The sequence below is a fragment of the Babylonia areolata genome, chromosome 3 (genome assembly GCF_041734735.1).
Source record: "Babylonia areolata isolate BAREFJ2019XMU chromosome 3, ASM4173473v1, whole genome shotgun sequence".
In the NCBI taxonomy this organism is placed as follows: domain Eukaryota; kingdom Metazoa; phylum Mollusca; class Gastropoda; order Neogastropoda; family Buccinidae; genus Babylonia; species Babylonia areolata.
Window position 1 is genome coordinate 57,480,170 of NC_134878.1, and position 13,816 is coordinate 57,493,985.

Below are 13,816 nucleotides of genomic sequence, written 5' to 3' on the forward strand. Positions count from 1 at the left end.
ACAATAAGCCCACACAAAACCCTGGTTTGTCAGAGATCTATAGAGCACCAAGCCAAAGACCATGGGGACAGGACTGAAGAGTGCAGAAAACTTCCCAGTTATATGTATCATGAACTCTACACAGGATATGTGAACATGACAAACCCTACATATAGAGTTGGGGAACATGACAGATACACACAGGACTGGGTAACATGACAACTTCTACAGTTAGACCATATGATTGGTGAATGAGAGATACATGACAACGTCTACACATCATATGATTGGTGAACACATGACATATACATTATTATCATTGTTTATAATCCAGCCGACCACACAGGGCCATACCAGGACTGCCCAACCATCGCACCAAACACATAATTGTTACACATAATACTTGTTAAAAACATTAAGATGTAACTACAGAACACAGTTAATGACACATTGTTTTAACCATTTAGCTCCTTGGGGCAAATAAGGCTAGGCTGTGCTGAGGATGTCAGCCCTTCTGCTCAATTTATCATCCCCAGATTACAAAAAAAAAAACCCAGCATAAACAGCAGCAGCAGCAACTACAACAGCAAAATGGGGGGGGGGAAAGCTACAAAAAAAAAAAAAACCCTTCAAAGCCAAAAAAAATGCAATATATGCAAATAATACTGCAAACAGGACGGCTAGTACCCCTCCCAAATCTCACTACCTAATCACCAGAGCAAAACGGCACATAGAGTGCATTAAAGACTCCGGAAAAGAGATCATAGACTGTAGAAAAGAAGAAAAAATGTTTCAAGGCTTGCTTGAAAAAAAGAGAGGACTGGCATGGCAGAAAAATGAGACAACAAAGATGGAGAGAAAAAAAAAAAAAAAAAGGCAAAAATAAAGAGCAACAGAACAGAGGAAATTTCTTGCACATATTTTCCAAAAGGCTGGGATGACAGATACATGGCAATGTTTACACACAGGACTGGTGAACCATCATGAAGACCTGTACACACCATACAGTTGGTGAACATGATGGATACAATGACAACCTCTACCCATTGTAGGATTGGTGGAGGTGGCAAAATCTATTTGTATTTGTATTTCTTTTTACCACAACAGATTTCTCTGTATGAAATTTGGGCTGCTCTCCCCAGGGAGAGCGCATCGCTACACTACAGCGCCACCCTTTTTTTTGTATTTTTTTCCTGCATGCAAGTTTTTTGTTTTTCTACAGAATTTTGCCAGGAACAACCCTTTTGTTGCCGTGGGTTCTTTTACGTGCTGCACACAGGACCGGTTTATCGTCTCATCCGAATGACTAGCGTCCAGCCCACCACTCAAGGTCTATGGAGGGGGAGAAAATATCGGCGGCTGAGCCGTGACTCAAACCAGTGCGCTCAGATTCGCTTCCTAGGCGGACGTGTTACCTCTGGGCCATCACTCCACTGGACTGGGGAACATTCGAGATATATGACAACCTTTACACATACAACTGGTGAACATGATGACCTCTGCACACCATAGGATTGGTGAACATGACAGATACATGATGACCTCTGCGCACCATAGGATTGGTGAACAAGACAGATACATGATGACCTCTGCACACCATAGGATTGGTGAACATGACAGATACATGATGACCTCTGCACACCATAGGATTGGTGAACATGACAGATACATGATGACCTCTGCACACCATAGGATTGGTGAACATGACAGATACATGACGACCTCTGCACACCATAGGATTGGTGAACATGACAGATACATGATGACCTCTGCACACCATAGGATTGGTGAACATGACAGATACATGATGACCTCTGCACACCATAGGATTGGTGAACATGACAGATACATGACGACCTCTGCACACCATAGGATTGGTGAACATGACAGATACATGACGACCTCTGCACAACTGCAATGTCTGAATAAAATCAAAACGCTTATGGCACACTGTATAAAAGACTGATAAACACTGCTTATGTTCAACTGCAATATGTGTCTAAATAGAACCATGGCACACTATACCATTTGCAGACACCCAGGCTCTTGACACACTTGAGACAGACATGGAGAAATCTAGTGGACAGTTCTTATGTGTGCCATCCCAATGACTGTTCAGAGTTGAAGGAGAAGGAAAGAGATGGCACACTATACATATGGCTGATCAGTCGGTCTCAGTCTCTCTCTACCCCCTGTGTCAAATAGGAAGAGATGGCACATTATATACAGCTGATCAGTCTGTCTCTATCCCCATTTGTCAAGGAGGGAGATGTGGCACACTATACATATGGCTGATCAGTGTCTCTATCCCCCAACTGTCAAGGAGGGAGATGTGGCACACTATACATATAGCTGATCAGTCTGTCTCTATCCCATCTGTCAAGGAGGGAGATGTGGCACACTATACATATGGCTGATCAGTCTCTCTCTATTCCCATGTGTCAAGGAGGGAGATGTGGCACACTATACATATGGCTGATCAGTCAGTCTCTCTCTCTCTCTCTCTCTCTATCCCCATCTGTCAAGGAGGGAGATGTGGCACACTATACATATGGCTGATCAGTCTCTCTCTCTCTCTCTCTCTCTCTCTCTCTCTCTCTCTCTCTCTCTCTCTCTCTCTCTCTCCCCATATGTCAAGGAGGGAGATGTGGCACACTATACATATGGCTGATCAGTCGGTCTCTGTCTCTATCCCCATCTGTCAAGGAGGGAGATGTGGCACACTATAGATATGGCTGATCAGTCTGTCTCAGTCTCTGTCTCTATCCTCTGTGTCAAGGTGGGGGAGATGGCACACTATACATATGGCTGATCAGTCGGTCTCAGTCTCTAACCTGCCTCTGCTGACCCGCCTGTCTTGTCCATCTGTGTGTGTGTGAATACTGTGGTCAGTGTACACAGCATAGTGACATTATTTCATGATGTGACAGTTCATAAGGAACGTAATGCCAATACACCTATGGTGACATTATTTCATGATGTGACACCTAATGATGCAACCGGCTATACACCCAACAGTAACATCATCTCATGTGAACAATTCACTACTGAAGGTAAACTGAAAGGTTTGGTAATCAAGGCCATTTCATGACATGAGCAAAGAGTCATCGGACAAAGGTGACATTATTTCATGACAAGACACAAGAAGAAAACTGATTGTCAGGGCAATGACTCCATTATTTCATGCCATGACCATGACCAGTTTGGCTGTGACACATGGAGTGACAAACCCACACTGACACAACGTACTGCCACACCTCCACTGTGGTTCCCCATCCCAAGGTCCATACACCTACAGAGACCAGCCACAAAAACCAAAATGATGTGGTGAAAAATACTGTGAATGTTGTTATCGCAACATTGAGAGTAGTTGGTCATTGCACCTGTTCGCAATCATTCTTTCCGGCAGTGTAAAACACGGCTGAATAATCAGCCCTACCAAAAGTGACTGTGAAATGAACCACTATAAAACAGAATGCAGAGTGTGAAATGAACCACTATAAAACAGAATGCAGAGTGTGAAATGAACCACTATAAAACAGAATGCAGACTGAAATAAACCACTATAAAACAATGCGGACTGTGAAATAAACCACTATAAAACAGAATGCAGACTGTGAAATCAACCACTATAAAACAGAATGCAGACTGTGAAATAAACCACTATAAAACTGAATGCAGACTGTGAAATAAACCACTATAAAACTGAATGCAGACTGTGAAATAAACCACTATAAAACAATATGGACTGTAAAATAAACGAATAAACAGAATGCTGACTGTGAAATACACCAATAAACAACAGAATGCAGACTGTGAAATAAACCACTATAAAACAGAATGCCAGACTGTGAAATAAACCACTATAAAACAATATGGACTGTAAAATAAACTAATAAACAGAATGCTGACTGTGAAATACACCAATAAACAACAGAATGCAGACTGTGAAATAAACCACTATAAAACAATGCAGACTGTGAAATAAACCACTATAAAACAGAATGCAGACTGTGAAATAAACCACTATAAAACAATGCGGACTGTGAAATACACCAATAAACAACAGAATGCAGACTGTGAAATAAACCAATAAACAACAGAATGCAGACTGTGAAATAAACCACTATAAAACAGAATGCAGACTGTGAAATAAACCACTATAAAACAATGCGGACTGTGAAATACACCAATAAACAACAGAATGCAGACTGTGAAATAAACCAATAAACAACAGAATGCAGACTGTGAAATAAACCAATATAAAACAGAATGCAGAGTGTAAAAGAACTAGTGAACAGCATAATGCATTAATATATATGACCTGAGTTCAGAATATTGAAAACAGCACTGTTACACAACTCACAGCAGTCTCATAGCCCACAGCACCGTCACACAGCTCACAGCACTGTTATTCTGCACTGTCACACAGCTCTGTCACACAGCTCTGTCACACAGGTTACAGCACTGTCATACTGCACTGTCACACAGCACAGCTCAGTCACACAGCTCACAGCACAGCACTGTCACACAGCTCACAGTACTGTCACACAGCTCACAGCACTATCACACAGCACTGTCACACAGTTCACAGCTCAGTCACAGCACTGTCACACAGCTCACAGCACTATCACACAGCACTGTCACAAGGAGGGAGGATTGATGTGAGCAGGCAGTGTGAGTAAAATGTCATTAACCTTGACTTTTATGTCAGAGACTTGACCCACTTCACTGACCCATATTATGCACCGTGGTCTACGACACGCACATTGATACACATATTGATACACATGTTGATGCCCTGGTAACAAACACAACACGCTGTGCTGTGATTCCACTCACCTCTTGATGCCCAGTGTGACAAACAAACACACTGTCTGAATCCACACAAAACAGAATATGGCACTCCCTCACGTCCAGTGTTGCCAGTGAAACCGTCGGCCAATGAGGTTGAACAGTTTGTGGTTGAAAGGCGTGAAGAACTCGATAAGCTTCTTCAGCACGTACGGGTCGATGCTGGGGTGCGAGCGACCTTTGTCCTTCGACAGGCAGCTATCAATGTCGACGTCAGCGGTACGGAAGCAGTAGAAACCGCGAGTGGTGTTGAAAGTGAAATGGTCTCTGGTGATCTGGTGCTCCAGGCCAAGAAAACTCTCCACCTGGTTCACCACAAAGTAAATCACAAAGTACATCACACAGCGTTCCATGCAGTGCAGCACATTCAACAGCACATACTACATCACCTTGTTAAAGTCTTAACTCCCGAGAGCAAGGTTTCGGTTCTAGCTCCGCCCCTTTTCTCTGCATTCAAATTTTGTATTACGTGTAGCTGACACATTTTGTACTTTCCAAAGTCAATTCAGGTCTAGATTGGAAGCTGCTAGGCAAATCTCGCTCTCTGCCATAAATGAAGCCAAACCGTAGCTTTATTAGGCTTTTATTTTGAATAAACCTTCACCGACGTCACAGTGTCAGACTCTGGTGAGAAACTGGCTTGATTCAAATCGCCCGCCATTTATAGTCCGGTTCAGGCTTTAACCAGACGGTACAGCACACTGATGGTGCACTGAACAGCAGCACACCATGTAATTCATAGAGCACCACACAGCACACCATGTAATTCATAGAGCACCACACAGCACACCATGTAATTCATAGTGCAGCACACAGCAAACCATGTTATTCAAAGTGCAACACACAGCACACCATGTCATTCATAGTGCAGCGCACAACATAGTACATCACATAGTACACAGCAAGGTCAACACCTGACCGATGCATTGAGTCTGTGGATAGGTCAGGCATCTGCTGGCTCTGTGCATGGGTCAGGCATCTGCTCATTTCCTTTTTTAAAAAGCAGATGTGGTTTAAAGTGTACAGATCAGACTGCACACTCGACAGGCACAATAGCCGAGTGGTTAAAGCGTTGGACTGTCAATCTGAGGGTCCCGGGTTTGAATCACGGTGACGGCGCCTGGTGGATAAAGGGTGGAGATTTTTACCATCTCCAAACATATGTGCGTGCAAACCTGCTAGTGCCTGAACCCCCTTCGTGTGTATATGCAAGCAGAAGATCAAATATGCACGTTAAAAATCCTGTAATCCATGTCAGCGTTCGGTGGGTTATGGAAACAAGAACATACCCAGCATGCACACCCCTGAAAACGGAGTATGGCTGCCTACATGGTGGGGTAAAAACAGTCATACACATAAGAGCCCACTCGTGTGCATACGAGTGAATGCAGAAGAAGAAGAAGACTGCACACTCTTGACACCTCCCGAAACTGTGATACATCTCACACAGCAAGAGAGTGTGTGTGTGTATGTGCATGCAAGTGCATGTGTGTGTGGACAAGACACGAGAACACTGACAGCATGGTGGATGCTGAATTTGTGAATCCAGAGTTCTGTCCTTCTCACCCCTAAACCTGATGCACTTCGGACAATACCTCCAGACCACAGACAAAATAAACTGACACGGAAATGATTACAAAACTTCACAGCTTACAAGACTGCAAGAATGCTACTTCCAGTCCTGGGTTCAAATCCTACCTCTGGCATCTGATGGGCTAATGATGGGAAAAAGATTCCCCACCACACCTCCAACACTTCCTAAAATTACATTTACTGAATGTGCTGTGACCATAACAATCGACTACAGTCCACAGAGCCAAGGGAGACTACTGCCTCTCACAATCCTGTGCAACAACAGTCCAGAAAGCCAATGCAGACTACTGTCTACCTGTCACCGTGCTGTGCAACATTAGTCCAGAAAGCCAAGGAAGACTACTGCCAAAAGACCTGAGCCAATTTCGCAAGCCGTTGTTATATCCTAATACATAATGCCTAATGGAGTGATGGCCTAGAGGTAACGCGTCCGCCTAGGAAGCGAGAGAATCTGAGCACGCTGGTTCGAATCACGGCTCAGCCGCCGATATTTTCTCCCCCTCCACTAGACCTGGAGTCGTGGTCTGGACGCTAGTCATTCAGATGAGACGATAAACCGAGGTCCCGTGTGCAGCACGCACTTAGCGCATGTAAAAGAACCCACGGCAACAAAAGGGTTGTTCCTGGGAAAATTCTGTAGAAAAATCCACGTCAATAGAAAAAACAAATAAAACTGCACGCAGGAAAAATACAAAAAAATGGGTGGCGCTGTAGTATAGCGACACGCTCTCCCTGGGGAGAGCAGCCCGAATTTCACACAGAGAAATCTGTTGTGATAAAAAGAAATACAAAATACAAAATCCCTTGCTCCAACAGCCATGCTGACATGTGACACTTCTCCAGTTCTGACCCTTTCTAGCCTGTGTCCACGTGTTCCCATTCGTAATCCGGCGTTGACCGAGATGTGAATCAACCCATGCTGTGTGTGTGTGCATCATGCCCCATGTGAATCAACCAGTGCTGTGTGTGTGTGCATCATGCCCCATGTGAATCAACCAGTGCTGTGTGTGTGCATCATGCCCCATGTGAATCAACCCACGCTGTGTGTGTGCATCATGCCCCATGTGAATCAACCCATGCTGTGTGTGTGTGTGTGCATCATGCCCCATGTGAATCAACCCATGCTGTGTGTGTGCATCATGCCCCATGTGAATCAACCCATGCTGTGTGTGTGTGTGTGCATCATGCCCCATGTGAATCAACCAGTGCTGTGTGTGTGCATCATGCCCCATGTGATTCAACCCATGCTGTGTGTGTGCATCATGCCCCATGTGAATCAACCCATGCTGTGTGTGTGTGCATCATGCCCCATGTGAATCATCCAGTGCTGTGTGTGTGCATCATGCCCCATGTGAATCAACCCATGCTGTGTGTGTGTGCATCATGCCCCATGTGAATCATCCAGTGCTGTGTGTGTACATCATGCCCCATGTGAATCAACCCATGCTGTGTGTGTACATCATGCCCCATGTGAATCAACCAGTGCTGTGTGTGTGCATCATGCCCCATGTGAATCAACCCATGCTGTGTGTGTACATCATGCCCCATGTGAATCAACCCATGCTGTGTGTGTGTGTGCGTGCATCATGACCCATGTGATTCAACCAGTGCTGTGTGAGTGCATCATGCCCCATGTGATTCAACCAGTGCTGTGTGTGTGCATCATGCCCCATGTGAATCAACCAGTGCTGTGTGTGTGCATCATGCCCCATGTGATTCAACCAGTGCTGTGTGTGTGCATCATGCCCCATGTGATTCAACCAGTGCTGTGTGTGTGCATCATGCCCCATGTGAATCAACCAGTGCTGTGTGAGTGCATCATGCCCCATGTGATTCAACCAGTGCTGTGTGTGTGCATCATGCCCCATGTGAATCAACCAGTGCTGTGTGTGTGTGTCATGCCCCATGTGAATCAACCAGTGCTGTGTGTGTGCATCATGCCACACCTTGTTTCATTGATCACCAACACAGTTCATGGATCGAGGGACAGTCACTTTCTGATTAGCTGTCACATCACAGACCCCATCTCTGCCTCTAATAGAAAAAAAATTACATTAAAAAAAAAACAAAAAAAAGTGGAAGGAAAGAGAATGTCACACTGACCTTGGCCAGCTCCTGCCAGGGGTGAGCAACCAGGTTTTCCCCGTCCACCAGGTGGATCTGTGACAGGGGAAAGAACTCCAGCCAGCGTTGCAGGTGGCGCACGTAGATGGACCGTCGGATGGCGGAGTAGGACCGGTTGATCTCATACGTCTCCTGGTCCAGCACCAGCTTCTCAAAGGCTACCTGTGGCTTGTGGCGCTTCACCTGTAAGAGGACGTAGTTGCTGTTTTCATGCGGTGCCTGACCATGCTGTGTTGGGTCACTCAAACACGCACACACACACACTGAGGCTCACCTGTAGGCGACATATTGTATGGTGCTTTTCAGCGCCGTGTTGGGTCACTCGCACATACAAGCACACAAACACACACCTTGTTTTCCATGATCTGCAGATAATCAGACATGGTTCTGTCTATGGGCAATCTAACACACACACAACACACACACACACGTACAAACAACACAGACACAAACAACACACAAACTGGCACACACACACACACACACACACACACACACACACACACACACCAACACACATACTGGCACACACACACACTGGCAAAATCATACACTGGCACACACACAGACACACACAACACACACACCTTGTTCATTACCAGCAGGTTATCAGACATGGTTCTGTCTATAGGGTTACTCATACTCATACACACACACACACGCACATGCACACACACGCACACACACACAAACACACACACACACACACCTTGTTGTCCATGATCTGCAGGTAATCAGACATGGTTCTGTCTATAGGGTCACGGAGGATAAGCAGAAGCTTCATGGAGTGGTTCATGCTGTGCACACGCTTTGGCACCTCCGCCTCCACAAAGTAGGCTGGGGTCTTCTCCATTGTCACTTGGTCCTGTCGTCATCATCATCATCAATATCATCATGACCATCATCATCATCGCCATTATCATCGTGACACATGTTCTGGCATTCCGCCTCCACAAAGTAGGCTGGGGTCTTTTCCATTGTCACTTGGTCCTATTGCCATCATCATGATCATCATCATCATCGTCATTATCATCATGACACATCTTCTGGCACCACAGCCTCCACAAAGCAGGCTGGAATCTTTTGCATCCTCACCTGGTCCTGTCACATGTCATCATCATCATCATCATCAACAATATTATTATCATCATCATCATCATCAACATCATCATCGTCATTATCATCATGACACATCTTCTGGCACCACAGCCTCCACAAAGCAGGCTGGAATCTTTTGCATCCTCACCTGGTCCTGTCACATGTCATCATCATCATCATCATCATCAATATTATTATTATTATCATCATCATCATCAACATCATCATCGTCATTATCATCATGACACATCTTCTGGCACCACAGCCTCCACAAAGCAGGCTGGAGTCTTTTGCATCCTCACCTGGTCCTGTCACATGTCATCATCATCATCATCGCCAATATTATCATCATGATCATCATCAACATCATCATGATCATCATTGTCATCATGAAACATCTGGCACCACAGCCTCCACAAAGCAGGCTGGAATCTTTTGCATCCTCACCTGGTCCTGTCACATGTCATCATCATCATCATCACCAATATTATCATCATCATCGTCATCAACATCATCATCGTCATTATCATCATGACACATCTTCTGGCACCACAGCCTCCACAAAGCAGGCTGGAGTCTTTTGCATCCTCACCTGGTCCTGTCATCATCATCATCAACATCATCATTATCACTGTCATCATTATCATTACCACTGTGATTATCATCACTGTCACAGTACATCACACTGACCGTCCTCAGTGTCATCTCCATCATCACGTCTCATAAACAGCACACTCCTCTATCGCATAGTTTGAACTTCAGTGCACAGGTTATAATCATGTAAAACAACTTCACACAAGAAATTCTCGCACACACTTTACTTCATAGTTAACACTGCCACAAATATCTCTACACAGTAATTCTGGCTCTGAACAGGTTCATATTGCGGCAATGTAGCTCTGCACTGCGATTCTGACTCCAAACAGTTTTGTGCATGCAAGCACTCATACACACACACACACACACACTCACAAACACACACACACATACAAAGGCATGCTTGCACATGTGTTCATGCACACACACATGCACGAGCGCACACACAAGCACACACCTTGAAAGAAAAGGGCATCTGTCTGCGGTACCAATCCAGCCCCAGGTGAAAGTTCTTGTCGAAGAAATGGATCTCCCGTCCAGCTGTCTGGATCTGGGAGTGACGGTTCAGGAAATAGAGCAATGCCCGTGTCCCCGCCTTCCTCGCTCCGATGATCAGACACTGTGGTAACTGGCGCTTCGTGTGGCTGTATCTGTTGACAATCCACACAACTCTAGTCTTACAGTTACTGGCGCTTCACGTGACTAGCTGTCAGCATCACAACAACCTATATCCCTCCCTCCCTGTAATATGCACCTAATATCCCTCCCTCCCTGTCTGCACCCTATATCCCTCCCTCCCTGTCAGCACCCTATATCCCTCCCTGTCTGCACCCTATATCCCTCCCTGTCAGCACCCTATATCCCTCCCTGTCAGCACCCTACATCCCTCTACGTCTGCACCCTATATCCCTCCCTGTCAGCACCCTATATCCCACCATGTCAGCACCCTATATCCTTCCTTGCTGCACCCTATATCCCTCCAAGTCAGCACCCTATATCCCTCCCTGTCTGCACCCTATATCCCTCCCTGTCTGCACCCTATATCCCACCCCATCAGCACCCTATATCCCACCCTGTCTGCACCCTATATTCCTCCCTGTCTGCACCCTATATCCCACCCCATCAGCACCCTATATCCCACCCTGTCTGCACCCTATATTCCTCCCTGTCTGCACCCTATATCCCTCCAAGTCAGCACCCTATATCCCACCCTGTCTGCACCCTATATCCCTCCCTGTCTGCACCCTATATCCCTCCCTGTCTGCACCCTATATCCCTGTCTGCACCCTATATCCTTCTCTCCATGTCTACACCCTATATCCCTGTCAACACCCTATATCCCTCCCTGTCTGCACCCTATATCCCACCCCATCAGCACCCTATATCCCACCCTGTCTGCACCCTATATCCCTCCCTGTCTGCACCCTATATCCCTCCCTGTCTGCACCCTATATCCCACCCCATCAGCACCCTATATCCCACCCTGTCTGCACCCTATATCCCTCCCTGTCTGCACCCTATATCCCTCCAAGTCAGCACCCTATATCCCTCCCTGTCTGCACCCTATATCCCTCCCTGTCTGCACCCTATATCCCTCCCTGTCTGCACCCTACATCCCTCCCTGTCTACACCCTATATCCCTGTCTGCACCCTATATCCTTCTCTCCATGTCTACACCCTGTCTGCACCCTACATCCCTCCCTGTCTACACCCTATATCCCTGTCTGCACCCTATATCCTTCTCTCCATGTCTACACCCTATATCCCTGTCAACACCCTATATCCCTCCCTGTCAGCACCCTATATCCCTCCCTGTCTGCACCCTATATCCCTCCCTCCCTGTCTGCATCCTATATCCCTCCCTCCCTGTCTGCACCCTATATCCCTCCCTCCCTGTCAGCACCCTATATCCCTCCCTGTCAGCACCCTATATCCCTCCCTGTCTGCACCCTATATCCCTCCCTCCCTGTCTGCACCCTTTATTCCTCCCTCAACTCCCGTTTCTCCCCCACCTCTGTCAGAGACACACAGATGACAGATGATGATGCTACAGACCTGAGGTGTGCCATGCCATTGCACTTTCTGCCCGTGTCCCCCTCGGGACGGAGGGAGGGGGGGCTGAGGGGGGCGCTGTGCTGCAGGAGGTAGGGATGGCGCCACTGTAGACAGGTGACCGCCACCACCACCATCGTCACCACCACCACGAACATCGCCGCTACCATCTGGGGATCACAATTATCACCATAAGTGTTGTAATGGATACACAATGACTGTATCTATCACCATTAGTGTTGTCACTGATACATGATGATATTTATTAACATTTTAGTTTCGGACACACACACACGCACACACACACACACACCTCCTCTAACAACTCAGTTTACCTCTCACTCTCTCTCTCTCTCTCGTACCCACCCCTTGTAACGACTCAGTTTAGGGCTCTCACACACTTTGTAACGTCTAAGTTTTGTACATCATCCCCCCCCCACCCCCTCCAAATTGTAATGACTCAGTTTAGGGCTCTCTCTCTCTCTCTCACACACACACACACAAGCACACACCTTGTAACGACTCAGTTTTGGGCAGTGCGAGGACAGCTGTCCAGGTGGGGAGTGGTGGGGAGGAGTGTGTGGGGTTGAGGGCAGGGGGTGGAGGTCGGGGGGGTCCTGGGGCAGGCGCTGGTACTTGGGTGTCGCCATGACACCCCCCACCATGTTTCAGCCACTGCGCTGGGTGCCGCACTCACCCCTCACCTGCCACACAGCAACACTTGGACATCAGTAGTACTCACCTTACATCTGCACATACCTGCACAAATCAATACCTGGACATTAGCAACATTCACCCCTCACCTGCACACACCAACGCCTGCACACATCATCACCTAGACATTAGCAACACACTTGCACACACCAACACCTGCACACATCAATTCCTGTACATAAGCAACTCTCACCCCTCCACCTGCACACACCAACACCTGCACACATCATCACCTGGACATCAGCAACAATCAACCCTCACCTGCACACATCATCACCTGGACATCAGCAGCACTCACCCCTCACCTGCACACATCATCACCTGCACATCAGCAACACTCACCCCTCACCTGCACACATCATCACCTGGACATCAGCAACACTCACCCCTCACCTGCAACATCATCACCTGCACATCAGCAACACTCACCCCTCACCTGCAACATCATCACCTGCACACATCATCACCTGGACATCAGCAACACTCACCCCTCACCTGCACACAACATCGCCTGCACACATCATCACATAGACAGCAGCAACACTAAACCCTCACCTGCACACACCAACACCTGCACACATCATCACCTGGACATCAGCAACACTTACCCCTCACCAGCACACACCAACACCTGCACATATTCATGGACAGGGTGATTACCTGGAAATCAGTAACTCACCCCTCACCAGCACACACCAACACCTGCACACATTTATAATCACCTGGACATCAGCAACACTCACCCCTGTCCACAAAAATGAAGAAAGATCACCACAGGAACAAGAGAATCCAGGTCTATCATACA

General features: G+C 46.9%; 1 protein-coding gene across 4 annotated transcripts in view; it reads right to left on the bottom strand.

Annotated features, from left to right (window-relative positions):
* Nucleotides 1–1,894: 1,894 nt before the first annotated feature.
* LOC143280143 (heparan sulfate glucosamine 3-O-sulfotransferase 1-like) overlaps nt 1,895–13,816 on the bottom strand; it is a 33,708-nt gene continuing 21,786 nt past the window's right edge. For all 4 annotated transcript variants that reach the window (XM_076584718.1, XM_076584721.1, XM_076584719.1 and 1 more), the window contains exons 3-8: nt 12,810–13,001; nt 12,301–12,467; nt 10,703–10,895; nt 9,260–9,415; nt 8,530–8,733; nt 1,895–5,138 (exon numbers count right to left, since the gene is read on the bottom strand). In XM_076584718.1, the coding sequence (XP_076440833.1) occupies nt 4,890–5,138; nt 8,530–8,733; nt 9,260–9,415; nt 10,703–10,895; nt 12,301–12,467; nt 12,810–12,962 (1,122 nt within the window). In that variant the 5' untranslated portion in view covers nt 12,963–13,001 and the 3' untranslated portion in view covers nt 1,895–4,889. The remainder of the gene's footprint in view (nt 5,139–8,529; nt 8,734–9,259; nt 9,416–10,702; nt 10,896–12,300; nt 12,468–12,809; nt 13,002–13,816) is intronic.